General features: G+C 33.9%; 1 protein-coding gene across 5 annotated transcripts in view; it reads right to left on the reverse strand.

Moving 5' to 3' along the window:
* TTC29 (tetratricopeptide repeat domain 29) overlaps positions 1 to 27012 on the reverse strand; it is a 244607-nt gene that overhangs the window by 199127 nt on the left and 18468 nt on the right. For all 5 annotated transcript variants that reach the window (XM_072773528.1, XM_072773529.1, XM_072773530.1 and 2 more), the window contains exons 5-6: positions 6217 to 6440; positions 1052 to 1237 (exon numbers count right to left, since the gene is read on the reverse strand). In XM_072773528.1, the coding sequence (XP_072629629.1) occupies positions 1052 to 1237; positions 6217 to 6440 (410 nt within the window). The remainder of the gene's footprint in view (positions 1 to 1051; positions 1238 to 6216; positions 6441 to 27012) is intronic.

Below are 27012 nucleotides of genomic sequence, written 5' to 3' on the forward strand. Positions count from 1 at the left end.
CCTCTAATTATGCTTTAGTAGTGCCTTCTTACAGAATTGATTGTCCTGCTTCTTTACCTGCCTAAATTCAACCCATCTTCCAAGTCTCCCACCAGTCCTTGCTGATTCCATTTTGCCTTTTTTTGAATCTAGTCTATGATCTCTCACTTCTCTGAATTTTTTTGGTATTACTGAAGATGGCCCTCCAGATGGCCCTTGAACCACCATCTACTGCCTCCTAGCACCTACCATGTTGTAGATTGCGATGTGTAATTTTCTATTTATATATTAATTTTTACCTTTTGCAGTGTCCTATATAGTCCTACCCACAAAATAATCAATATTTTCTCATTTAACTGTTTGGCCAAAGTTAAAATTTTTGCGGAAAATCAGTTTTTTTGAGAAAAGAAATAGCATTATTCATGCTAACTTTTCATATATTTTCTTTGCATATAATCTACCTACCATTCCTTCCATAAATAATTTTAACTCTTAAGTTTCTCCTTGCATTCTTTAGTAAAACACCATACAAAATGTATTTTTGACGGTATTTGCTGTTTTAGACTTTGGCTTGCGTTAAGATAACCTTATGAAGTTGCTTTTAAAGGACCTTTCCTTCGGAAATTGTTATAAAACCACGATGGAGTGATATCTAAATTATAGAGATATGTACAGGGGATATGGGAGCGCTAGGAAAATCACGAAGTATGTCTTCCTTTTTTCCCATTTTCATACACAAGAAATCCAGTTAAAATGAAGAGAGGGCTGTAGGAAAGGAAAGGAATTCAAGCCCTACAGCATGCGGCACTGACAGACACGTGTGCATGGGTATGGAAGCAGCCTGCTCTTGCTGCTGCTGCTGCTGCTGGGAACTCCAGCCTGGGCGCTGGGGTGGACTGCAAGGAAAGCTTTCGCGGAGCCCCTAAGTCACACACCTTTGCTTTTTAATTGCAACAACTTACAGTCTTATACTAACGCCTCAGGTCTTTTTCTCAACCCCCACGTGCTTTCTGGCTGCACCGACTCTGAATCCTCCAAAGCAACCAGGACAGCCTGACAAATGACCACTCACCCTCTTCCTCGAAGAGAAGTCCCATGTGCGCATGAGCCTCAGCTTCCTTCTTCCCACCGTCAATTTTGATCAGTTGAGCAATCTTAAAACATCGCTCATAGAAGTGGTTCCTTACCCATTTGTCTTCAGAATTATTGAAGTAACAGGCCAGTGCATACAAGTTATTATAGACGTCTTCAAAGTATTCTTCAAAGAAAAACATAAGCTGCGTTAGAAAAATATCTCACGGCCTGTCCCTTCAAATGGCAAACCAACCTAGTGATTATTTATTTTCCCCTAAAAAGAGGATTAGCTATTTTAAAAATGGAAATGCAAAATTAAATTAATGCGTCTTAACCACTAAAACAGTTGCGTTAAAGGATGTGCACACGAAAAAAAGCAACCAAAATCTTTCTGAAAACTTAGAACATGTAAGAAATTGACATACTCTTTAGTTGAAACACTAGACTATATAAGACAAAAGACAGGATAATATGTACTAGCACTGTTCTCAGGTCTATTGCAAGAGATGAATATGTGTTATCATCAAGTACTTTTCCCATTAAAGATTTGAAAAGTATTTAGATTCAAGAGAAAACAATGTTTCCTAACTATTGGGGGGGGAGCTAATAAGGAAAGCAGATAAGATATGGAAATAGAGTATTTTTACCCAGAAGGAAAAATAATCACGAGCTTATTGATATAATAATATGGGGATTGGGATAACCCTATCAGGTTCATATACGTTCTGCAATGTTTCCAGTGATACAAGTTACTAGCAATGCTAACAAAGAATGGATTTCTGTGCTTCTATTTCTCAATATCTTTTTCTGCTGAAAATGAACTAATACTAGTCATCCTTCTCACTCAGTTATTAGTTTATTAGTTGTTAGTTTTTAAACCCTCCCTTTTTCCCTAAAGTGGCACCTGACCTACTTGTATACAAAAAGCACATTAATAAATTGTGAATTAGTCTTTTAAACTGCACTGCAGTCAATCATAAACTTGGACAAAAACCTGTGTGTTAATAAATTGTGCCTCAGTCCCGCAAATTCCATTTTATTGGTGAATATGAACAAATTCATATTTTTTATGTCTTTTTGCATCTGTGTTATAAGCGCAGTTGTAGATATATGGTAACTTCTGGATTACTCTTCCAAGGATTTTTTAATAACAATCATTATCTATTAGAATTTATTGATATTAATTATTCACAACAATCAGAAGAGTCAACTCAAATGTTCCTGAAAGGACTACAATTATGAAAAATATTTATATATTGCCCACTAGTATTCCTAGAAGACTAAAATCAAAAGGCCCAGAAAAAAATGAAATGAGGTTGATTACAACAAAAGGTAGTTTTCAGGATCCCTGGGTGGCGCAGCATTTTGGCGCCTGCCTTTGGCCCAGGGCGCGATCCTGGAGACCCGGGATCGAATCCCACGTCGGGCTCCTGGTGCATGGAGCCTGCTTCTCCCTCTGCCTGTGTCTCTGCCTCTCTCTCTCTCTCTCTGTGTGACTATCATAAATAAATAAAAATAAAAAAAGGTAATTTTCAAGAACTATACATGTCATTCTAATGTATCAAAAGAAATTTCTGAAACTTAAGTCATTTCTTTACACATGTTGCTTCATAATTTCATAGGAAATTAAGGCTTATCTCAAAATAAGGGCTATACCTAAACATTAAAGTTAAAAAAATAGAGGTCTCCCTGTCTCCCTATTTTAAAATACTTTTTGAAGGAGCTGGGGATTCTGGAGAGCCATTCTGCTGTTTAAGGTTACTCACAATAGGCATGAGTTTAGGTAAAAAGCAGTGAGTAACTGGAGTTATTACTTGAAACAAATACTCTCATCTCAGAACTGACTTCTCTTATGTTTTATCTTTGCATTGTGAACCTTCTACCTAAAGTGAATGGAGCACTAAAGTGTGTTTTGTAATGTTTTATATTCTTTGTCATCTTTAGTTATTAGAGAATTATGATTTTTAAAAGTCTAAAGCATTCCATATCTTCCATTTTCAAAAAGTTATATAAAGAGTTTTTGAAAAAGTGATCCCCAAATAATTTTTCTGACTTTCAGTAATCAGAAAAAAATTTCCAATACTCCACATGTTTTTTTTTTTTTTAGAACAAGTTGTGTTAGCTATCGTTTCCATATTTAAAAACCACTTGTTATCTAAGCTATTTTTCTACAGAAAAAATGGGGTATTTTTCAGAGCATTAAGTATAAGGGAATATATTCAAGTTTTGAATCTTTGAACAATCCAAATATATGCACTGTACCCTTTACATTCTAAGCAGCCTTATCTCCTTGTTTGTAGACCACTTACTTGAACTGTCAGCAGATATTTACAAGATGAAAAACATTTTTATTGTTGGTTTATTATTTAGATCAGTATTCATTGTGCTATCTAGAAAAGGAGATTCTATGGTGAAATAAATTGGAAAATGTAGTTGCTAATTTTCTTCTTTCAGTGACCACACACTATGCATCAGTATGTTAAAGGCTCTGGTTAAGTCCCGCAATAAACCAACCTACTTAATATCCATGTTAATTCACCTGGTGTTTCTCAAACTTATTTTACCAGATAATTATTTTTGTTTTGCTTTACATGAAACCATTGGAAAGATCCTGGAGACTCTTTGTATAGAACACAGTTGGGGTATCTTAAATAAATGTTATTAGGAAAAAAATTGCTGCTTAACCATTAACAATAATTTAAAGTCACGTGTAAATAATGTTTGAATTATCTATTGATTCAGTTGCCCATTACCATTATTGCCATCTCTTCTCCAGCCCCATGGGGCACAAGGCCCTAATCATAATATTACAGATGGTACAGAGATGATTTACAACAATGGGTAATATAAAAAATGTTATTAGGGACCAAAAAATCCATCTTAACAAATGGAAAATAATCAAAAAAGAAATGGCTGGCTTACTTTAAATACTTCTGTGCTATAAAACAGTAAGTGATGTTTTGAAGAGTAATTTAAATAACTCTAGGTTCCTGCTCTGTAAGTCTCAAGAGACAGAACTGACCCAAGATGACTATTGTTAGTGCCATAGCTTTGATTAAATGAACTTCATTGTGACCCTAGAATGATAGTGTTTCCAATGAGAAGCAATGAGAATGCTCAGAGATACGCTACTTCAGGAATATTTTTTTCAGATTCCATATTCCATTCCATGACCATAGAGGATAGAATCTTGAGACACCAGATTTTTATATTCTAGGTTAAGTGTGTGTGTGCACCTGTGTGCATTCTTTAAGATCTAGGATTAATTCAAAGTATTAAGAGTGAAGGTGTCTATCCCATTTTCTGGGAGGTTTTTAACTCATATCACAATCTTTCCTCAATAAAGTTTATATGTTAAATGTGAAAACACTATACAATTTTTTAAAGCATACAAATATTCACATGTACTTCAGCTGAAGTATTCTCAACAATGTTTTTTTGCAATAATTTTAACTTTCTATATTGCAACCAGGCAAAAGCCACTGCATTTTGAAGGAGAAAACCTTACAGAAGAGTTATTCTGAGCAAGAGGTAGTTTTATTTCACTTAACAAATGCAACTTAGTTATGATGAACATATGATAAAGCCACCCAGTAAAGAAAATATTTTTTTACTTACAACATGTGTATAAAATATTGACTACTATAAAGTTTGCACTTTTTTAACTTTTGGAATTGGAGAAACAGTTAAAATGTTTGGTTACTTATCTTAAATAAAAAATTTAAATGTTTTCTACCTTAAAATAGACTACTTAGCATTTTAGTTTCTTTATAATTACAAAATGCTTTCTGACAAATTTCTCACATTTAAGACACTTTGTAACAAGTGATGTATTTGGCTCATATTTATGCTACTCAAAAGGAGCCTCTATTTAAAACACTTAGTGAGTATGATGAATTCAACAAGAAAAAATGACTAATGGGGAAATTTTATCTTGTTCAATTCTATTTTCGGTGCAAATATCACTTCAGAATTTGGAGCTGAAGCTAGAATGTAGGTTTTTTACAATAGCATTTTTTATTTATAACAATTAATTTCTTGAGAAATTAGATGTCATATTTTAGAATTCACCAAAGTATTCTATTTTTAAAGTCAATCCTGAAGTTAAATACTTCTCATAATACAAATATTCACTTCCTTTCTACACACACAAACACACACAAACTCACTTGTGTTGTTAGGATTTTTGTGTTATCTCCTATATGTAAGCCAGGTGACAACCTGATGGGAAACATGTATTAACTCTACTATAGAGGGTGAGACACTTTTGCTACCTCTCTAGTACTGTTCCATGTCCCCAATAAGTTTCCCCACTGTAGCACTGATTGACAAAAAGTTGTGTAATACTCTATTTTTCCATAGAAAGCCCTAAAATGAAATATAGGCCTTGTTTGGCCCTGAGCTTTTCTTTTTGAGTCTTATGGTCTTTTTACACAAAAAGTTGAAGAAATTAATAATTTAGACCACATCAACTTTTAGGATTTCCTTTCTTTGATTACCTAAAATAACTGATTCTTAATATGTAACTAGGAAGACTCATGACAATATCAGTATAATTATAGGAGAGATTAAAATATTTTCAGTACTTGAAACATTGATTTTCTGGAAAATTTTAAGATACAAAAAAAGGAATTTATTAGAAAAATGTGATGGATAATATAAAGTAAACAATTTTATTCATAATTGTGAATTGCAGGCTTTTTGCATCTTCTCACTATTCACTAATAAAAATTTTCTGATTGAAATCTGTAGGATTTATAGATAAGACCCTCAAATTCCATCACATAAATACTAGAAAATCTGTATAACGTTCAAGTTATACTCTTTGAATGTATCTCATCAAAAAAAGTCAAAATTCAGGTTATATATTTTTAAAACTATGGAAAGATTTGTAATTCGTGATACAAAAGATTTTAATGGATTGGAAAATTCTGGAGATGTCATCAGGTGCTATGTATTGTCTTCCCGGCTTGGAAAGACATCAGCAGGATGCCCCTGTGTCTGGGCAGCTTTGTGGTTCAGCATTCCCTATCATGTATTCCATAAAGATGCTTAGGTGTCTAGAAGGAGTTGTGCTAAGGTGTCTTCTTAATGTTTTGAATCCTCCCTCAGGCCCATTGTTCTGGCTTCTGCAGGACTGCTGCCCAAAGGCCGTCCACTCACCTTTCCTTTCAGCTGCCTCAGCCCTCGTCAGGTAGTGGTAGAAGTGATCCAGCTTATCAGGCTGCTCCTCCAGGGGTCTCTGCAACCAGGAAAGGGACCTAACTCTCGCGGTCTCCTGCAGGGCATCCCACTTCTTCATCAGGGCGAAGAGCTCAGTAAAGGACTTATGATAACCATCTCGCAGCATGTCCACACAAATGTTCTTCTTGTATGAGTTCCGGTAACTGGGAATAATAAGAAACCCAACGCTCAGAACATTATTTTAATCCTTTAAATCTGTGCAGTGTTTTTTCTTCTCTAATAGTTAAAGGTTGAATCACACTGCCTTTTTCTTTTTTTTCCTGAGTGAAAACTGAAAATGCTCTTTGCCTCGAACACTTGTAAATGAACAACTTCAGTTTAATGAAAGATGCCAGGAGCTACTCAAATGTAGTCATTTTAGTAAAATTACATTATAAATATATCAGTTCCAAAGCTGAGCTCAGAACCGACTATTGTCAGTCTGTTCTGGCTGCTAGAACAAAATACTAGTGACTGAGTAGCTTACAGACAACAGAAATACATTGTTCACAGTTCTGGAGGCTGGAATTTCAAGATCAAGGTGCCAGCATGGTCATGTTCTGGGGAGGGCCCTCTTCCTCCTTCGTGGTTGGCACCTTCTCACAGTATCTTCACATAGTGCAAGGGGTTGGGGATCTCTCTGGAGACCTTTTTTTCTTATAAGGCACTAATCCCATTCACGAGGGCAGAGCTCTCATGACCTAAGCACCTCCCAAAGACCTCAATTACTAATACCATCACCTTTGGGAATTAGAATTTAAACATATGAATTTGGGGGAACACATCCAGACCACAGCAATTACAATGTCCACAAGTACTTGATGTACTAGCCTCCCAGTAAAATAAAACAGAAAAATCCAATATGCCAAGCAAAAATTAAACATGCCATTAAATATTTTAAAAATGCACTCTATATTAAGTGGCTTCATTGTATGTTATGGAAGTTCATTCATTTATTCATTCATGTTTGGATGTTTGGCTAGAAAATGTTTACTAAAATCTATTACTAAGTATATTTGAAAAATATTTTCAGTTAGGATTAAGGTAATGATTTGTTACATTACTAATTTGCTTCTAATTTAATAATAAATCAAATGCAAGAAGATAATATTCCATTTATTATTCAACAAATAGCTATCAAATTTTCTAAGTGGAAGGCACTGTTCTAGATTGAATGGATTCATTCTCCTTGTGAAGTTTGTATTCTAGTGGGAGAACACAACTAACACATAAGTAAACAAATAATAAATAATGTGAGATGATGAAAAGTACTATACAGAAAATAAACAGGGTTATGGGATAACAGCTGTGTGGTGGCTATTATTCCACTTAATGAGCAATCAGGAGCCAAATCGTATAGTTACTAATTATATTACATTTTTTAAAAGTTAGGAGACAGTTAAGTATTTAGAGCAACTGACATAATGTGATACTACTACCAGCAGTAAAAATTTCAATGTGAAGTGGAAACAGCCTAGAAGTAGAATACTCAAGGTTGAGGCCAGTTCTACTTAAACTCCTTGGACTGCATTTCATCTCATTTGCAAAGTGTGCATATCAACATATGCTGTATCTATATCAGGATTCTTCTAAGAACAAAATTAAATTATATATGTGAAAATGTTCTGAGAAGTGTTAAGTCCTGCATTACTGGTTCCCAGCTCCTGGCTATGCAACAGATTCATCTATGGAATTGAACAAACACACAAACAAACAATGCCCATGTTCCATCTACCAAGAATTTCTTACTCAGTGGATCAACTTAGGCATGAAACAAGACACATTAAGATAGGTGAAGAGAGGAGTGGTGAGAGTAATGTTTTAAAAGAAAAGACAAGACCTCAAAGCCATGGTAAGAAGTTTGGACTCCAAGCTAGGAATGAGATGGAGGTAGAGCCATTGAAAGGTCCGGGTTAGGAAATGGAGTCATTACTCCATGAGCCTGAAGTTTAGAAAAGCCATCTGGATGGAGTGTCCAACTGAATTGTTACCCTCCCCTATCTGGCAGCCAGATACACACAGCACCTATTGTAGTAGGATTTATCCACAAAGAGAATAAGGAAACCATATTACCAGGCCCAAAGCTCAAAAAACACCATCTTGTATAAGGCCAAAAACATATGATAGGCAGGTAAAAAGGTAACAGAATTTTGTTTGTTTCTGCCCTCTAGTCAAGAAGGAGGAGAATATGAAGAAGGAGCAGTGAGGCCATGTCCTCTCATTCCCCTCCTTTTTACCTGCCCCTTCACAAGTATAGCAAAATTCAGTTTCTCAGTAGAAGAGGACCAGAAGCAGCCACTGTAATTTCCCATAGCTCCTGAATGGTACAGGTGAAATGCCATTAATAGTCTAATGAGCTCCATGTATGACACAAAAGTTAATGGAAAGAGAGGGCTGGTGTATCTGTCATAATGTCACTGGCCACAACAAGGAGGTGTGTGCTAACATGCTCTTGTATGGGCTGCCCACAGGGATTGAAGGAGGACATAGCCATAACTCGGAGAATAAGAAGCAACAGGGAGCAATCAAAGGAGTCAGGTCAGCATATTTCCATATCTGACCTGGAAAGTTGGATTGAGTGCATCAGAGGTGGACATCTGTATAGAATGCATCCAACTACAAGTAAGAGAATGTGTTTCATAGTGCCTTTAGAACAGCAGGTTTCCACTTAGCACAGCACAAGATGCCTGAAGGTAAGCATCTGCTGGTCCTGATTCAGTGGCCTGGCAAGTTCAATGTGTCTGGGATTATCTTAATCTTTCCCTCATGCTTGTCCCCCGCTGGTCACTGGAGGGTTGCTATAGCACCTGGTACTGTGTCCACCTTCAAGGCAAAAAGAAAGGGGTGATGGGTGGCACCAGATGTGTCTTTGTTATTGGCGGGGAATAAAGCATTCCTATAACTGCTAGTAGATTCACACTTTGGTCCCATTGACCAGAACTTTGTCACATGGCCATCCCTTGCTGCAAGGAGACTGGAAAAACAAATATCCTGCCTGTTCTTGGACACATTGCTTTCCCAAGCAAACTGGAGTTACATTAGCAAAAAAGAATGGGGAAATGAGATACTAGATGGACAAGTTCAGTGTCTATAGCAAGGTCCTAGATTAAGGTCTGAAAGTAAATACTGGGGGTCCCTGGGTGGCTCAGTGGTTTAGCATCTGCCTTCGGCCCACCCAGGGCGTGATCCTGGGATCCCGGGATAGAGTCCCATGTCAGGCTCCCAGCAGGGAGGCTGCTTTTCCCTCTGCCTGTGTCTCTGCCTCTCTCTGTGTCTCTCATGAATAAATAAAATCTTAAAAAAAATGAAAGTAAATACTGACAAACCCCCAGCCCTGGACTTTCTGGATAAAACTGGGCAGGATGCCCAATTAAATTTGAATATCAGGTAAGTAATAATTTTTTTAGTATTAGTATTCTCCAAATATTCCATGGGACCTATCTATTTATACTAAAAAAGCGTTGTTGGGTTTTTTTTGAAATTCATATTGAAGTGTATATCCAGTATTTTTATTTGCTAAATCTTGCAACTCTCTTCCTCTCCACTCTGCACCAGGACCGTGTTGTTTCTATGTAATCGGGTGAGAGGAAAAGGTGTCAGAATCTTGAATAACCTGAGAAATCACTGAATTGGACTCACATAACCTGAGAGAGACAAGATTAGATTTTTACACTAGGGAGGATCAAGGCTCAGGGCCAGGAATTAAAATTAAGTTATAAAAAAATAAAGGCTTTCAATTTACGATCCTTGAGCTTGTGACTCTGAAATTCATACCTGATCCACGAGATTGGCCAGGAGGAGGGTAGAATTGGGAACAGGGAGAAGAGATGGGAGACTCTGGTGGTCCCGAAAAGGACAGGCGACAGAGGCTGAGCCAAAGCGAAGGCGGGGGAATGGACACACACAGGTGGATTCAATACATATTTAAGAGCTAAAAATATCAATTCCCGAGTGGTGAGTAGGTGTTAGGGGTAGAAGAAAGGGAACACCTAGGATGACAACCAGGCTTTGAGCTAATTGATAATTAGCTAAGGAAGGGAACACAAAAGGTTGAACATTTTTGGGGAAAGAGAATGAGCTTGGGTTTAGGTGAGGAGGCTGAAGTGACACCGAAGTGGTGCCTCTGAGGAGGGGTAGGTTGTGGGGGAAATATAGAAGATCTGAGGATGAGAGGCTGAAAATCCAGCCTTGTTTCAAACAAGAAGAGTCATCTTTGTATGGTTATGCCTTGGAAGAAAAGAAAATTATAAATAATAAAAGTTAGAACATTGACTTTAAACAATAAAAATAAACATAAGCTGGGAGGCCATCTATATTCTAATCTCAAATCTCTACTCTTGACAGAAAATCATTCTGGAAGCCTTATTTCCTTTGCCTGGAAAGTGAGGAGGGTGTTTTGGTGGGATTTGGTCCACCGGGCATCTAGTTCCACTTCCACAGGTGGCAGCTCTCTGAACTTCTGGAAATGACCATTCTCACACTGTGTGCCATCTTAGAGGGGCTTGATTTTAAAGATTTTCTAACCACAGTGACCCAAATTAAGGCAATGGGTTCCTCCCCCAGAATTCTGAATCTTGAGGCAGGAAACACAACAAAGGTTTAGTAGGTTTTTGGAGCTCAGTCATCTAGGGAGTGACATCCTGACAAGAGTCCCAAGTAGTCCTTGCTACCAAGATCCTACCCAGGGTCTCATGTCTTGTCCTTTTCATCTGAGCTGGGTTCTCCCTAAACTCATTTGATTACCCAATACCCTTCCAAATTTTTTTTTTTTTACTTTATTTAGTCAGAATCAGTTTCTGCTGCCTGTGACCAAAGTACATGAATGGATTCAGAAGGAATTGCACTAAAATGGTTTCTAAGACATTTTTCAGCCTCAAAACATCCATGATATATAACTGATATCAATTTTTTAAAATTTCTGGTACATTTTTTAAAAAGATCATTCTTTGCAGAAGAGATTTCAAATAGACAAGTATTTTAAAATGCATGAATAACTATGCTGATACAATCTCAATTTTATATACACATCCGTGTGTGTGCACACATGCATATGTACATGTATGTCGTTATTTAAGCCTCAGTACTAATCTGAAAGCAAGAAAGAGCAATTAGTGACTTGCTAAATAATTTCCTATTGAAATATTCATAGCTAATGCAAATTATTTCTTTTAACCAAATAATTTTCTTTTATTAAAATGAACTGACCATCTGAAAAAAAGGTGCATCAATTTCCACCATTATATTTGGATTTCTCAGGTTTTATATTTCATAATAGAATTATAGGGAATGTTGATTTGCTTTTTGGAAGGAAAATTTTTTTAAACACAAATAGAGGGACGGCTGGGTGGCTTAGTGGTTGAGCGTGTGCCTTCGGCTCAGGGCATGATCCTGGAGACCCGGGATCGAGTCCCACATTGGCCTCCCCATGGGAGCCTGCTTCTCCCTCTGCCTATGTCTCTGCCTCTCTCTGTGTCTCTCATCCATCAATAAATAAAATCTCAAGCACAAATAAATATACAGATAGAATTCAAATTTATTATTTTCTTATTTAGACACGAAGTTCTCCATCTTGGTTTCACTTGTATATTAAAACCGATATTAGTATAAATTAAAACATATTCTTTGTAAGCATCAGAAGAAAAATCTCCTTGACCTGGAAAGTCACTATGCTGGGCAGAAATTGAGAATTCTGGTAAAATTTATGTAGAGATGTGAGAAGAGTTTTCCTGACAGAAAACATGCCATTCACAGGAGCAGAAGTTGTGACACTCCTGGATATGCCAGACTCTGAATCTATACCCCGAGGAAGAGGTCTGCCATCGCAGAGAGCTGGTGCTGCTTCCAACCAAGGGATGCAGTTGGAGAAGAATGAATTTAGGAATGGAATTCAGTGGTCACCTGTTTCATATGGATTTTATTACTATTTAAAGGCATTTTTCAAAGGAGATTCTGTGCATTTTAAATTTATGTAAAAATGACCCTAAATGAATCTAAGATTAAAAAAAAATCTATAAATTTACAGAATGTAAAATTGGCCACTTTGACAAAACCTCCTAGCAGTTGAACATGTGGAGACGCTGAGAGATGGGGAACTTTCTGTTAAACAGTCACGGAGATATTATATCGTTTTAAAATTCTGCCTTAAAACATTATGAGTGGCTATTTAAAGAGTGCCTATGCTGTGGTAGGCACTGTGTAGACATAATTTCTAACACACGGTAACTCTACAAAGCAATACTTCCATTTTCACTTCCAGTTTCAAGAAACTGTCTTCAGTGAGGTTGTGACTTGCCAAAGAAGGACAAAGTCATACAAAATAATAAGGGGCAGAGTTGGATAGAATTCACATCCAGGTTTCTGAGTGCAAATCCTGGCTTTTTCCTACTTTACCACTTTGTCTTCTATTACATCTATTATATCAACAAATCTGATGTTGATTTTTCTTCTCCTTCCCTTCCTCTGTACATTTTCTTTATTTGCATTGATTGCTTCAGAATTTGTCATAATTGGACAATTACAATGTAATTCTCAAATCTGAAATTTGTTGCCTATGTCCATGCTAATCTATGTTTATGCCGGCTTGGGAAAAGAGAGTAGTGTCATTCTGTGACTCTCCTAAAGAGCTCCCTTCCTTGAAGTGAGGGAGCAGACAGTAGCATCTATCCGGAGCAAAGTAAATAGACGTGATTGTCACTCCAGGATACATAAGTCTAATAAAAGAAAAACACTGAGAAAGACAAATGAATAAAAGGATAAAAAGCACACATTTTTACCAATACAAAAAACATGAATAAATGGAATGAACAGATATAACAGCTCATTTTATTTCTCTTCTAGGTATTTATATTAGTTATTAGATGGATTGTCAAAATCAAATGAATTATCAACTACTCAAATATATGATTAATATATTTAACATATTTTCTTCATAGGACAAACTCAAATACTGTATCAAGGTGAAGCTTCATATTCAGTAAATCATTTCAAAAGAAGTTTAATGAAAAATCATACTTTAAAACAAGATCATAAAATTTTTATTTAATCTGACAAAGATAAACTCAAAAGATACGTAATATCTAATCAAAAGTCAGGATAATACTTTTATTCCATTAAGTTAATATTTATAAGTCACTAGTGGGTTATCTATGTGTCAGTTATAACAGTCTTACATTCATACTGTAGGAATAAATGTTATTGGAATCACCTACGGGATAATTACGTTGACTCTTAAATTAATACTTAAATAGCTTCAGTTAATATAATTTCCATGGAATAAAGTGAGTCACTATTCTTTTATTTTAAATTTTTTTATTGGAGTTCAATTTGCCAACATATAGCATAACACCCAGTGCTCATCCCGCCAAGTGCCCCCCTCAGTGCCCATCACCCAGTCACCCCAACCCCTCCACCCACCTCCCCTTCCTCTACCCCTTGTTCATTTCCCAGAGTTAGGTGTGTGAGTCACTATTCTTACCCATACTTTTCAGTGTAGGTAGATATTACATATAATTAAAATGGGAAAATACATTCTTGACATACACATACTGATAAAAACCATATAAGTAATTTGGGTATGTTTTATAGTTTTTTGTGAAAAGAATAAAATTTTCCCAAAAGCTAAAGCAAAGATATGCCATTCTCTTAGTCATATAAATATATATAAAGAAAGAGAAGTTAGAAAGAAAAAAAATATCAATTATATTTGAAGAGAGTGAAAAGCATATAGAATTACAATGGAAACTGAAAGCATTTTTTAATTTTATACATTTAGGTTTTTAACAATTGTTAGTCATAGTATTGAGTATGAGTGATTAAGAACTAACATTAAGAAATACACTATCATCACTCACATATATTTTTGTGTAATAACCACTGGAGAATTGATATTTTTTAGGACTTTTATTTTCCATGTACTTCAAAATACAACAAGAAAAAAACATTTCATTATGAAAAAAGCTCTTTTTAAATTTCAAAGATGTCCAATGAGTTGACTGGTCTCTGGGGGCATCTACTGGAAATTTAGCAAACTGCAGTCACATCATGTAAATTTGATAACTTTCATTATCCATCTTAATACAGATATTATTTTAATTGATATGCAAATAAGGTGACACTCAAAGAAGATAAATGTAAAGTTATGCATGGTATTCCATCTCATCCATCTGGAAACAGCAAAATATGTAGCTGTCTATGAGATCAGTTAACAAATACTCAACTGTTAAAAATGTAAATAGGGCAGGTGGCATAACACAGATGAACAGTTTTCAAACCACTCAATTTTCATGTTTGGAAAAATTAGAAATATATTTCAGAGATAAACATACACATATATAATGAGGCATTTTTATTAATCTAAAGAAGATATATAAAAAGCATTTTTAATATAATGGTTTCTCTAATGCAAATTCATTTTGCATCTTAGTATATCCATCAATATAAATAACTTGATAATCACTGCTTATTTTCTATATGACTTACTTTAATTATTTACATGTTAATATCTCAAAAAGTAGAGTTTGTTATACTTGAAAAATCTATTGTTTATTATAATTAGTTATTAAGAGTGAAATTAGTCATTAAAATGAATATTGTTATCAATTTCTCCTAAACATTTTAGGAGAACTTCCTTAAAGAAAAATGAACATACAATAAAGATAACACAATAACTGCACCTTATGTATAGTTTTAGCATATATTTCAATAAAGAAAATAATACTTGTAACATTATTATTGCAGTTTTGACTAACCATGTTATAGGAATTTTAATGTAACAGAAATTTTAATAATTATGATTTTCTTTGTGAAATTTATTGGTCATATTTGCTGTAATAGAAAATTAAAAGATAATTTTGAAGCTTTATCTAACTGTGCTATACTTATTATTGTACCATAAAATACTTTAGATGTTGCTATAATTTTATATAAAAACTCTCCTAATCAAGATTGAAATACGTAACATTTTAACTTCATTCCAAAGAAACACTACAAACACATATATTAGTTTGCACTATTTTGAAGATCTTAAAATTGCTATCCAAATAAATGTGATATCATTTTTAATTGTATAAATTGAAAAAAACTAATCAACATAAAAATGTTACCAACAAATCAGAACATTGGCAGAACATATGGCAGGATTTTTTAGTTTAGATTTAGAATCATGTTAGATAGCTGGACTTATTTGATAACAAAAATAAATAAATAAAATCCACCACCCCCAAGAGGTTATGGAATAGAATTTTTTTGTGATTTTCTAAACAATATAGAAGTTCACTAACTTGAAACTGCTACATATGTCAGGGTGCTCTATATTTTCAGAAAATACACATTTTTATCTATTAATAAGGAAAGTTAGCATAGTCAGACTGCCAACATTTTAAAAGTATATTTACAAATGGAAAAATGCCATTTGGAAAAAACTATTTAATCTACATTCAACCTAATTCTTTTTCTTTAAAATTTCATAATAACTAAGAAATTTAACCTACAATATTTTGTAAATAGGGCTATTAATATAATTCAACAAAAAAATAAAATACTTAAAAATACGATCAGCAAAGAATTCTGCCAAGATTACAATAAAAATTCACTTTAACATGGACAATTTTACTTTAGGATATAGAATAATTATGTATAATTAGAATGGAACAAAGATTATTTCTCAGATTAAAGTAGGTAAGGACTGATATTTAGCATAAAAGGGAGTAACTTTTTGCTAGATCAAAAGCTGTTAATCGAATACTATTTTTGCTGGGGTTACCCACTATCAGAGGAAGGCTGGGGTTATTTATCGGACAGTACAGACTGCAATATTACAATAGCTTTAAATGATTCCCTTAATAATATAAAGGCGTTTTTTATATTCACATCCTATTAAAAATTACTTGCTCAAGTGATTCCAAGTCAATCAAATATTTGAAGTAGAGATTGTCATCAATCAGGAATGAATAAAACTATTCGTCAGTCAATAATATAAAGTATTACTGAAATATTTAACTGTGTAGCCGTAACACACATTTTCTTTACTGATTTTCTCTACTAGAAAAATCTCAAACTTAACCACATTAAAAAAAGTTTTTCTTTAGAGAATTTTAGTGAAAAGCACTGGAAGAAAGCTCTTTATATGAAGCTAATTACATAATTTTTAAAATAGTCCTATTACTTGCAAACTCCCTTGAGAAACTCAAACTTATTTACAAAGGAAAATGTTAACCTAAAGATTGGACATGGAAAGATATGAAATGAGTGTTATCATTTCAGAAGAATTTTCAGGGAAGGTATTTTCACAGTACCACCATTGAGTCCAAGCACCTTTGGCTAAATGAGGTCATATCTATTTTTGTTCTTTTTTTTTTCAAATCACACTGTAACTTCCAACTACAGGAAAACCAATTAAAACATAAGCTGAAAAATAAAGCCTGAAAATAATCTTAGTTTTTGGATTGAGTCATAATGATAAAAAAAGAAATCTGAGTAATATAATTCTGCTATGGTTGGAGTCCTAACACAACAACAATAAACATAAGAAAAAAGAGGAGAAAAACAATAGGTAAGCTTCATGCTACACGACTACAAACATGTATAAACATGATCAAGCTAGCTCATTGACTCATGTCAGTCTATATCTATTTACAATTTTTTATTAATATAAAATCTATACAATATAACACTGTTTTTTTTTATAACACTGTTTTTTGAAACAATTTTTTATTAATATAAAATCCATACAATATAACACTGTTTTTTGAAACATAATCTTGTGACTGCTCTCCAAAATTTTTAATAATCTATTTTTTAGGAAATTTTGTCTCAAATAATATCATTTAAACTTTTCCTTTCAGTTAATCATCAATACATCTTTATAAATTAAAGAACTATCAGTTTTCCATATAAGTGAGTGAAATGTCAACTTTTAATAAAAATGCAAAGCTGGAGAATATAAAGACAAAACTTAGTAAAAACAACAAGTTGCATTAAAAAGAAAACTTCAGCTCACTGTGTTCTTTTTTTTTTACTAAAGTATGTCATACATTTTATCTTTGCAAGAGTTTGACGAGTTTTGCAAGTAAAATTCTGTTTCCTCTACACTTGCTAATAGTCATGAGAATCTGTAGTTTGCACCTTCCCATTAAAAATGTATTGTATTTTTTTGAAATTATTCACCCCGCCTTTTATCCAGATCATGTCTTTGAAAGGAGGAAGTAGATAATAAATGGAATAATTCATGATTTCCCATTAAATATGAAACTTTCTTTTGCAGAGTTTAGAAAATGAAGTTCTACATAATGTACAAAAGTTGATTAGAACTTTTTTAACCTTTTCAAGAAAAAACCTTTCACATTAAACAACTGCATGAGGAGGTTTCTTTGGGAAAAGTAAACCAATCAGTTCTTTCCCGCTATAGCTTGATCATATATATTCCAATGTTGTTTCTTCCAAACATACATTCATTTATAATACCTACCTATTAAAACAATGGAAAGAAAAACAGTGTACATTGAGCTATAAACATGACAAGTATCTAAAAAAATGAAACTGATGTTTAAATTACAAAGGGAAAAATCCCATAAATTAAAAATGAAAACAAAATATTATTCATGCTCTTTCCAGCAATGTAATGGAAGATACAGTAAGGGTAAATAATAAAACCTATATTTAAATTTCTATTATTATTATGACATTTCTTCTAGCATGGCAATGATATTTCATAATGAAAAAAAAATTTACCTTTATAAAATTTATCTTTATGAACATTTGTATTGTATTAACTACACTCTTTTGCTTTCTTTTGATAAAATAAAAAAAAATTAAACCAAATGACTATTAGGCTCACAACTGCTCTATCATTGTATATTTCTTTAATAAGATATCTGTAGTAAATTTAACTGAAGAAAAATGTCAAGTTCTATTTTAGGGTACAGATAACCTCAATTTTTTGTGCTTTTAAGGTTCTTTTGTGGAACAGTTTGTTTTTCACTAAGCATATTTTAATTTTCCCCATTACAAAAAAATGAAGAATATATTTTGCCCTTTCAAGCTTGAATACCTAAAAGATAACTACCATAATGTGAGCCATGTGAAAAACCTTTCATACTGTATCCTCTTTAATTACTGTCAGAAAGGTGGTTGTAGAATACACACGCGAACACTGAGGCAAGGATTTCTCACGGGCTTTATGTCCACAATAATCAAACTTTCAAAACATAGTTTTACACTTAGGAAAAACTAAATAAAAACAGTAAACAAATTGATTAAATGATGCTCTGGTCAGACCACATCTGTATGTAAATATCTTATTTTCCTGAATGTTGTATTAATTTGATTGCAGCTATCTCTAACATTTAGAAAATTCTTACTTGTAGTAACTAAGAGCATGGGTACATCACATCAAATATGTGCATCAATAAGAATATTGTAAGAACAAAAAGGAGTATTTGTCAGGAGCAAAATAAAAGAGCCTTGAATTCCAACTTAAAAAAAAACACAAAATATACATATAGTAGGGATTATAAGTTCCTTGAGACAGAGAACATGTCATATGTTTCTTTTGCATTTTCATATAATAATGCAAATGTCAACAAAGTGAAAGCTTGTATAACATTATTAGTATCAAACAAAATAGAATTCAGGCATAAAAAATTAAAGGGGTACATGAATAGCAGGGATTCATAAATAGATAGATTTACGAGAAATAGAGCAATTAGGAAACAATAACCTAATAACATAGGATCAAAATAAACAGAATAAGGGGAAATTTATTTTATAGCATTTTTTTTCAGAAAATTACAAAGAAAGCCAAGGAAAAAAGGATTTGAATAACAATTTTCTAGCATGATTGAAATAATAGGCTCAATCTAATTATTAGTTTCTGATAGCATTTTCTGTATGGAACTATCTACGAAATAAATAGAGAATATATATTTATTTTTCAAACATACAAAGAATATTTATAAAAATTGGCCATGTACTGGACATAGAAGAAACTTTATAAATTGTTATCATATATGGCATATTTAATGAGCACAAGAGTCACTCCCCAATCCTGCAACCCTCCCCCACCAAAAAAAAAAAAAACCCTCCAAAAATCTACTCATCTGCAAATTTACAAATGTATTTCTAATGTATTCACTGCCTAAAGGGAAAAACCACCATAGAAATGTTCATATATTTAGAATTGAAACAATATAAAAATACTATCAAATCCTGGGGAAGAAGTCATCATGGTATTCAAAAAGAAATTTATAATTTAGTGAAAGGGAATAGAAGGTAAGGGTGAAGAAATGGGTAGGAAATATCAGAAAGGGAGACAGAACATAAAGACTGCTAACTCTGGGAAACGAACTAGGGGTGGTGGAAGGGGAGGAGGGCGGGGGGTGGGGGTGAATGGGTGACGGGCACTGAGGGGGGCACTTGACGGGATGAGCACTGGGTGTTATTCTGTATGTTGGCAAATTGAACACCAATAAAAAATAAATTTATTATTAAAAAAAGGAATCAAGCATAAGAAAAAAAAGAAATTTATAATTTAAATGTACTTGTTAAAAAACAAGAGAACAGAAACAAGTGAAGAAGCTAGCTTTCAACTCAGGATGCTAGAAAAAAAATCTTAACAATATGAAGTCAAATAAAGGACAAAGAAGGAAATACTAAAGGAAAAGGCATAAATTAATACAGAACAAAAAGATTATCAGTTGCGTATAACCCCCAGTACTCATCATATCACCCGCCTTCCTTAATGCCCATCACCAAATCATTGACCATTAAGTCTGAAACTAAGTGTGTACTTTATGTTGGCTAATTGAATTTAAATTAAAAAAAAATACAGAACGAAAAAGGTGACCCATAAAACAAAATAAGTGCTTATGTGAAGAGACAAATAAATCTTTGCAAGTATAATCAAGACAGACAAAAATAAGGCACCAAAATTGTGCCAGGAATGAAAAAGATAAGACAGCTTCTAATTATAATTATACTAATGGCTAACTTTTATTGTATACTTACAATGGGCCAATGTTCTCAATACTTCATTTGTATTATCTTTTTTAAACTACAACATTTTTTGATAGGTATTATTATTATCATCTTCATTTTATAGATGAGGAAACTATGGCACAAAGAGGAGCTTTTTCCCCCCTCTTTTTATAGAGGAGAGAGGCAGAGAGAGAAAGAGAATCTTAAGCAGGTTCCATAACTAGCACAGAGCCCAGTGGAAGGGCTTGATCTCATCACCCTGAGATCATGACCTGAGTGGAAATGGAGAGTCAGACCCTTAAGTTACTGAGCCACCCAGTTGCCACAACAAAGAGATTAATTAATGAGTTGAAGATCATACACCCTTTGAATGGTGGAGCTAGGTTATCCACTCCAGCACTCTAATTTTAGAGCCTGTTATTTGCCACTATTATCTTCATACTACCTCCAAGATACAGAGAATGTTTCTACACATATAAAAGAGATTTAAATGTTATTAGAAAATATCATGCTAAATTTTATCATGCTAAATATAACAATCTATATAAACTAGACACCTATATAAAATAAAATATGAATTATCAGTTTGCTAGAGAAGACTTAGAAAACCAATTACAACAGATCTATTCTCTTCTTCTGGACCATTCTCCCACCAAAGGAGCAAAACTATTTGGTTTTATTTATTTGTTTTTTTAAAAGATTTAATTTATTTATTCATAAGAAACACATGGAGAGAGAGAGAGAGAGAGAGAGAGAGAGAGAGAGGCAGAGACATATAGGCCGAGGGAGAAGTAGGCTCCCTGCAGGGAGCCCTATGTGGGACTCCATCCCAGGACCGTGGGATCATGCCCTGAGCCGAAGGCAGATGCTTAACTGCTGAGCTACCCAGGTGTCCCAATTATTTGGTTTTATAAAGAAGTTCTATCAAACTCTTAATAAGTAAGAAATTCCTATCTCATCAGAAATATTCCAGAGTATAGAGAAAGGTGAAAATTTCTTTAGTTCATTTTACAAAATCCCAAAACTGTAGCAAAAGAAAAGTATAGGTCAAAATCATGCAAAACTCTCTCCCTCATGCCTCAAAAAGGAACCCCTAGCAAACAGAAACCATAATGAGTAAGCAGGGTTTTCCCCAGATTTGCACAAACGGTATATCATTATAAAATCTAGTAACTTTATGATAATCTCAGTAGGTACTAGAAAATTATTTAGTAAACTTCAAAACTGATAAAGAAAAGTACAAACTAAAAATTGAATTCCTTATCTTGGTAATGTACATCTATTAAATCCACATCTCTATAGCTGTTAACATTCATTGTTTCCATTTGCTCTTCTCGCTGTCTCTTGGATAAATATTTATCCTCTGTTTTACTTTTCTTTAAAATGTTTTGCACCTAGATGGTATTTGACTTTCTCTACCTTACTTTGCTTAGCATAACACTGCCTAGTCCTATCCATGTCATTATAAATGGCAAGATTTCATTCTTTTTTTATGGCTGAGTAATATTCCATTTTATGTATATATCACAATTCCTTATACATTATCAGTGGATGGACATCTGGGCTCTTTCTATAGTTTGACAAGACAAATACCATGAACTCAGTCATATGTGGAATTTAAGAAACAGAACAGATGAACATAGGGGAAGGGAAGGAAAAATAAGATAAAAACAAAGAAGGGGACAAATTTAAGAGACTCTTAACTATAGGAAACAAACTGAGAGTTGTTGCAGAAGAGGTGGATGGCAGGTGGGGTAACTGGATGATAGGCAATAGGAAGGGCACTTAATATGATGAGCACAGGTGTTGTATGCAACTGATGAGTCAGTAAATTCTACCCCTGAAACTAATAATACGCTGTATGTTAACTAAATTGAATTTAAATAAAAAATTTAAAAAAATGTTTTGCACCTATGCTCATGAAGGATGTTATTCTGTGGTTTTCCTTTTATGTACTGACTTTCTGGTATTGATATCAGGGTAATGTCAGTAACAGTGCGTCGAGAATTGTTTCTTCTTCTATTTTCTTGAAGTGTTTATGTCAAAGTGGCATTACTTCTTTCTCAAATGTTGTGCAGATTTACCATAAAGCCATTATAGGCTTGGAATTTTCTCTGTGGGAAGTTTTTAAACTGTGAATTTAATCTCTTTAATAGATAGAAACCTATCCTATTACTTATTTCTACTTCAGTAAATTTTGGCGGTTGGTCTTTTGTGGAATTTAGCCATTTCATAGAAGTTGTTAAGTCTATCAGCATAAGGTTTATTACCTAATTAGCATTTTAATATTTGTATAAGCTATAGTGAAACATTCCCTCTTTCATTTCTGAAATTGGTTAATTTATGTCTTCTCTCTTTTTCTGTGATCAGTCTGACTAGAAGATCAATTTTACGATCTTTTCAAAGAACCAGTTTTCAGTTTCATTGCTTTTCTCTATTTTCCTGTTTTCAGTTTTTATTATTTCTTTCTAGACTTTCAGTTTAATTTTCTTTCTTTTTCTAGTTTTTTTTTAAATGAAAGCTTAGGGCACTGACTTTAAACAATTTTGTTTTTCTAAAATAAGCATTTTAAGATGCTATAAACATCCCTTTCCGCGCTGCCTTAGCTGCATCCCATATATTTTAATATGCTGTATTTTCTTTTCATCCAGTTCAAAGTATTTTGCCTTGCAATTTCTTCTTTGATCCATGGATTACTTACAAGGATGTTGTCTGGTTTCAAAACTTATGGGGATTTTCCAGAGACCTTTCTGATTTTATTTCTCATTTAAGTCAGTTGTTGTAAGGCAAAATAATTTTTAAGATTTAAATACTTTTAAATATATTCAAATTTGTTTTATGGCTCAGAATATCATCTCCTTTGATAAATGTTCCATGGACACTGAAAATAATGTGTGTTCTGCTGTTGTTTGGTGGAATGTTCTGTAAATGTAAATTATTTGGTTGATGGTATTGTTCAAGTCTTTGATATATACCCTTAGTAATTTTCCTATCAATTATTGAGACAGCAGTGTTGGAATCTCCAACTACAATTATGGACTTGTGTGTTTCTCTTTTTCTTTCTATCAGTTTTTATATTATGTATTTGAAATTCTGTCATTAGGAGAACAAACACTTAGTATTACGTTGTCTTGATGAGCCAGTTCTGTTTGTCATTATGAAATGGCACTTTTCACCCCTGGTAATATTCCATTCACTTTCTAAAAATATATTTCTGAAAATCCTGGGATATTTTTTCCACACTTCCTTTCTCATCATGTTAGGATTTTACTATGTTCTGTATTACTATGTGGTCACTTCAAATATAAGAAGGAAATGTAATTAACATCCATCTTGATCTTGATGTTGAAGTGGAAAAAAACCATAAGCTGAGCCAACTTTTAAGAAAAATCCCTTGTTCAGCAATATGTTTCCTTGGCTATTCTGGTTGTAGGATAACAGATTGTTCTGGACAAGCTTAAAAAGCTTTTATGAAAATCTGTATCAAGATTAAAGAATGACTAATTTTTACGAAGTGAACCCAGGGAAGGTTCTAAATTCAGACTAATAGTAGGAATTCAGGAAGTGTCTGGAAATCTGAACTTTGATGGCAGTCTGGTCCAATTTTTTTTTGCCTAGATTATTCATTCCTTTGTCTCTATGAATCATTTTTTCTATCTTATTGCTTTTGCTTCTGTATAACATTAGACCAGTTTGGTCAAATTACTCAACCTCTCTATGCCCTGGTCTCTGGGAGTAACAACAATTCTTCACACAGTTATTGTGAGGATCACTTTAAACAGAGGCCAGCACACAGCATTCATTTAATATATCTTACCTGTTACTATCTTACATGAAATAAAACCTAGTTAAGAGATGCAATATTCATTACAAACTGTCTGAACACCCATTTTATTGTTCATTAAGTGTGCAAAGTTCTATTTTGTTGCTCCATTTTTCTTACAGAAAGCCATGTGATGGGATCCCTGGGTGGCGCAGCAGTTTAGCGCCTGCCTTTAGCCCAGGGCGCGATCCTGGAGACCCGGGATCGAATCCCACATCGGGCTCCCGGTACATGGAGCCTGCTTCTCCCTCTGCCTATGTCTCTGCCTCTCTCTGTGTGTGTGTGTGTGTGTGTGTGTGACTATCATAAATAAAAAAAAAAAAAAGAAAGAAAGCCATGTGATAACTTTCCTCTGGAATTTAGAATCAGGAAAAAAGCTTGTATCTCTGGAAGGACTGATATGTTTCTTCTCATCAGGTAATGAGAATTTTATAGTCCATCACATCTCCCCTTTTGCCCAACCTGCCCAGAGGTTCAGAGCGAAACTTAATGTTCCATCAGGGAAACTATATTGACTTTAGTGAGCAGCATATGTACATGCTTTTCCTTTATTTACCTCTCATTTTCTATTTATAATCTGATGAATGTGTAACATAAAATGTTAACTTAAAATTTTTCAATCCTTCCTAGAAAGAAAGCAAGAAATAAAGTGTTATTTTATGTAAGTCAGAAGAATCTTAAAGAAGAATGAAATACAATCCCTACTTTCAAAGAACTCTAAGCCTAAAGCAAAGTCCTTTCCTTGTGGCAATTCACGGCAAGAAAGACATTTTATGCAGCAGTTCAGTACAGGCACATCTATATTTTATATATGTATGCATAGGAAACAAAAGTTGAAAAGTACTATTCCTTAAAATGTTCTAATCTCTTCATAAATATTAACTTAATTAATTCTTGTAACTATTCCATGAGCCAAGCCCTATCATCATTATCCCTGTTTTCAGATAAAAAACAGAAATGCAAAAACAGAGATGCAAATGGCCAATAACTTGACCAAAGTTAAGTGGTTATTTTGTTAGTTATTATAAAGCTGGGATTTGAGAGTCCAGAACATCTGGTTTTAGAACTCGTGCTCTGTTGCATTACAGATGGTAGCCTTCTAATATTTAACTTTACTCTATGTAATATATTCTTTTCTATTTTATTGCACTTTCTTTCATTTTAAAAAAGCTAATCATGAACCCCAAACTGATGGGTCATAACCATATTGACAGGGGGTATGTCATAGTCTATAGTTTGTTAAACATTAATTGAGAAGGAAAAAACCTTACACATAGATGATTGTCAATGGCTATTAAAAGAGTTCAAGCAGGAGCTCTGAATTCTACCATGTTGTTGAGGGTGGCTCTGAGGAAGCCTCACAGAGCAAGAAATAGCTGGAAAATAGAAGTTTACCAAGTACACAAGGCATAGGGGAAAGAGAAAGGCATTTCAGGCAGAGCACATATACAAGGCTGTGAAGGGGTAAGAGATCATCATTCAATGATCCCCCAAGCACCTGTGTGTCAACCCTGTACGAGTACTAAGGATGAACATGTGAGCAAAGCAGCCATGGCTTCAGCGCTCAAGTTGGAAGATGAGAGAGAACATGGTTTAATGAAGATTTGAGTAAATCCAAAGACAGAATACTGTAACGATTTGAGGATGGGTTCTGGAACCCAATTGCCAAGGTTAAATTTCCTGTTCTTCGATATATTTGAGTAAGTTACTTAATATCTCTGTGCTTTAATCTCTTTAGCTATAAATGGAACTAACAAAGATTTTTCTATGATTAAATAAATTAATACATGTGAGGCACTTCACACAGTATCTGAGAGATAGTGCTCAACAAATGTTAGTTATTATTGTTTTGGCAAATAAGAAGTTTCAAATGGGAATGGTAGAGATTTCACAGACTGAGATGTGGTTGGCCTTAGTTAAAAAATACTGATGGAGTGTCTGCTATATACTGGGTACTGTTATACCCAGTGTACTTGAGACTCATCAGAGAATAAGACATTGTCCCAACAGTTCAGGTCAGTTCAGAAGGCATCATCTTTGATTACTTCCTTCACTCAATCCCACATTCATTCTGTTGGTAAACTCTGTTCTCCGTATCACTTAAACATATTCTAAATCAAACCATTTCTCATCATTTCCACTAGATTTATCCCAGTCAAGCTGCCATCATCTCTTACTTGGGCTATTTCCCAAGCAAATGTCTACAGAGCAGTCTTACTGATTCATTTAAAATGAAGTTACAGGGACATCTGGGTGGCTCAGTGGTTGAGTGTCTGCCTTTGGCTCAGGTTGTGATCCCAGGGTCCTGGGATTGAGTCCTGCATGAGGGGACTCCCATGGGGAGCCTACTTCTCCCTCTGCCTGTGTCTCTGCCTCTCTCTGTGTCTCTCATGAACAAATAAATGAAGTCTTAAAAAAATAGAATAAAATGAAGTCACATAACGTTGTTCCCCGCTTAAAATGTTCCAATGATTTCCCAATATACCTAGAATAAAATTTAAGCACTTAAAAATTATTCTAAGTAACTTCTAATCCCTTAGGAATACCGTGAATGTAATGAAACAAAAATTAAAGGGCAAAAGAAGTTTGGAAAGATTCTTTACCATTGATTACCTAAGAGTTTTGGAAGACACTATAGTGATTAATTAATTATTTTGTGAATTAATGCATAATTAATTTTAATTAAGAACTGAGGGGATCCACATTGGTGAATTCCAAACAACTAAAATCTTTAACTAGAAAAATAAATAGTCTATAATGAAACAAAACTAGCAAATCAAAACATATTAAATTTTTCTAAAATATATTTCTCATTTCCCTGCCATATGAAACAGAGTAAGGAAAACAAACCAATACTTTGTTACTAAATTTCAATTACAATGTAAACACAGTTTAAAGAGTACCCAAAGGGCTCAGTTTTATTTGCCCTTCCAAGGTATATC

The sequence above is a fragment of the Canis lupus genome, chromosome 13, assembly GCF_048164855.1.
Source record: "Canis lupus baileyi chromosome 13, mCanLup2.hap1, whole genome shotgun sequence".
Lineage (NCBI taxonomy): Eukaryota > Metazoa > Chordata > Mammalia > Carnivora > Canidae > Canis > Canis lupus.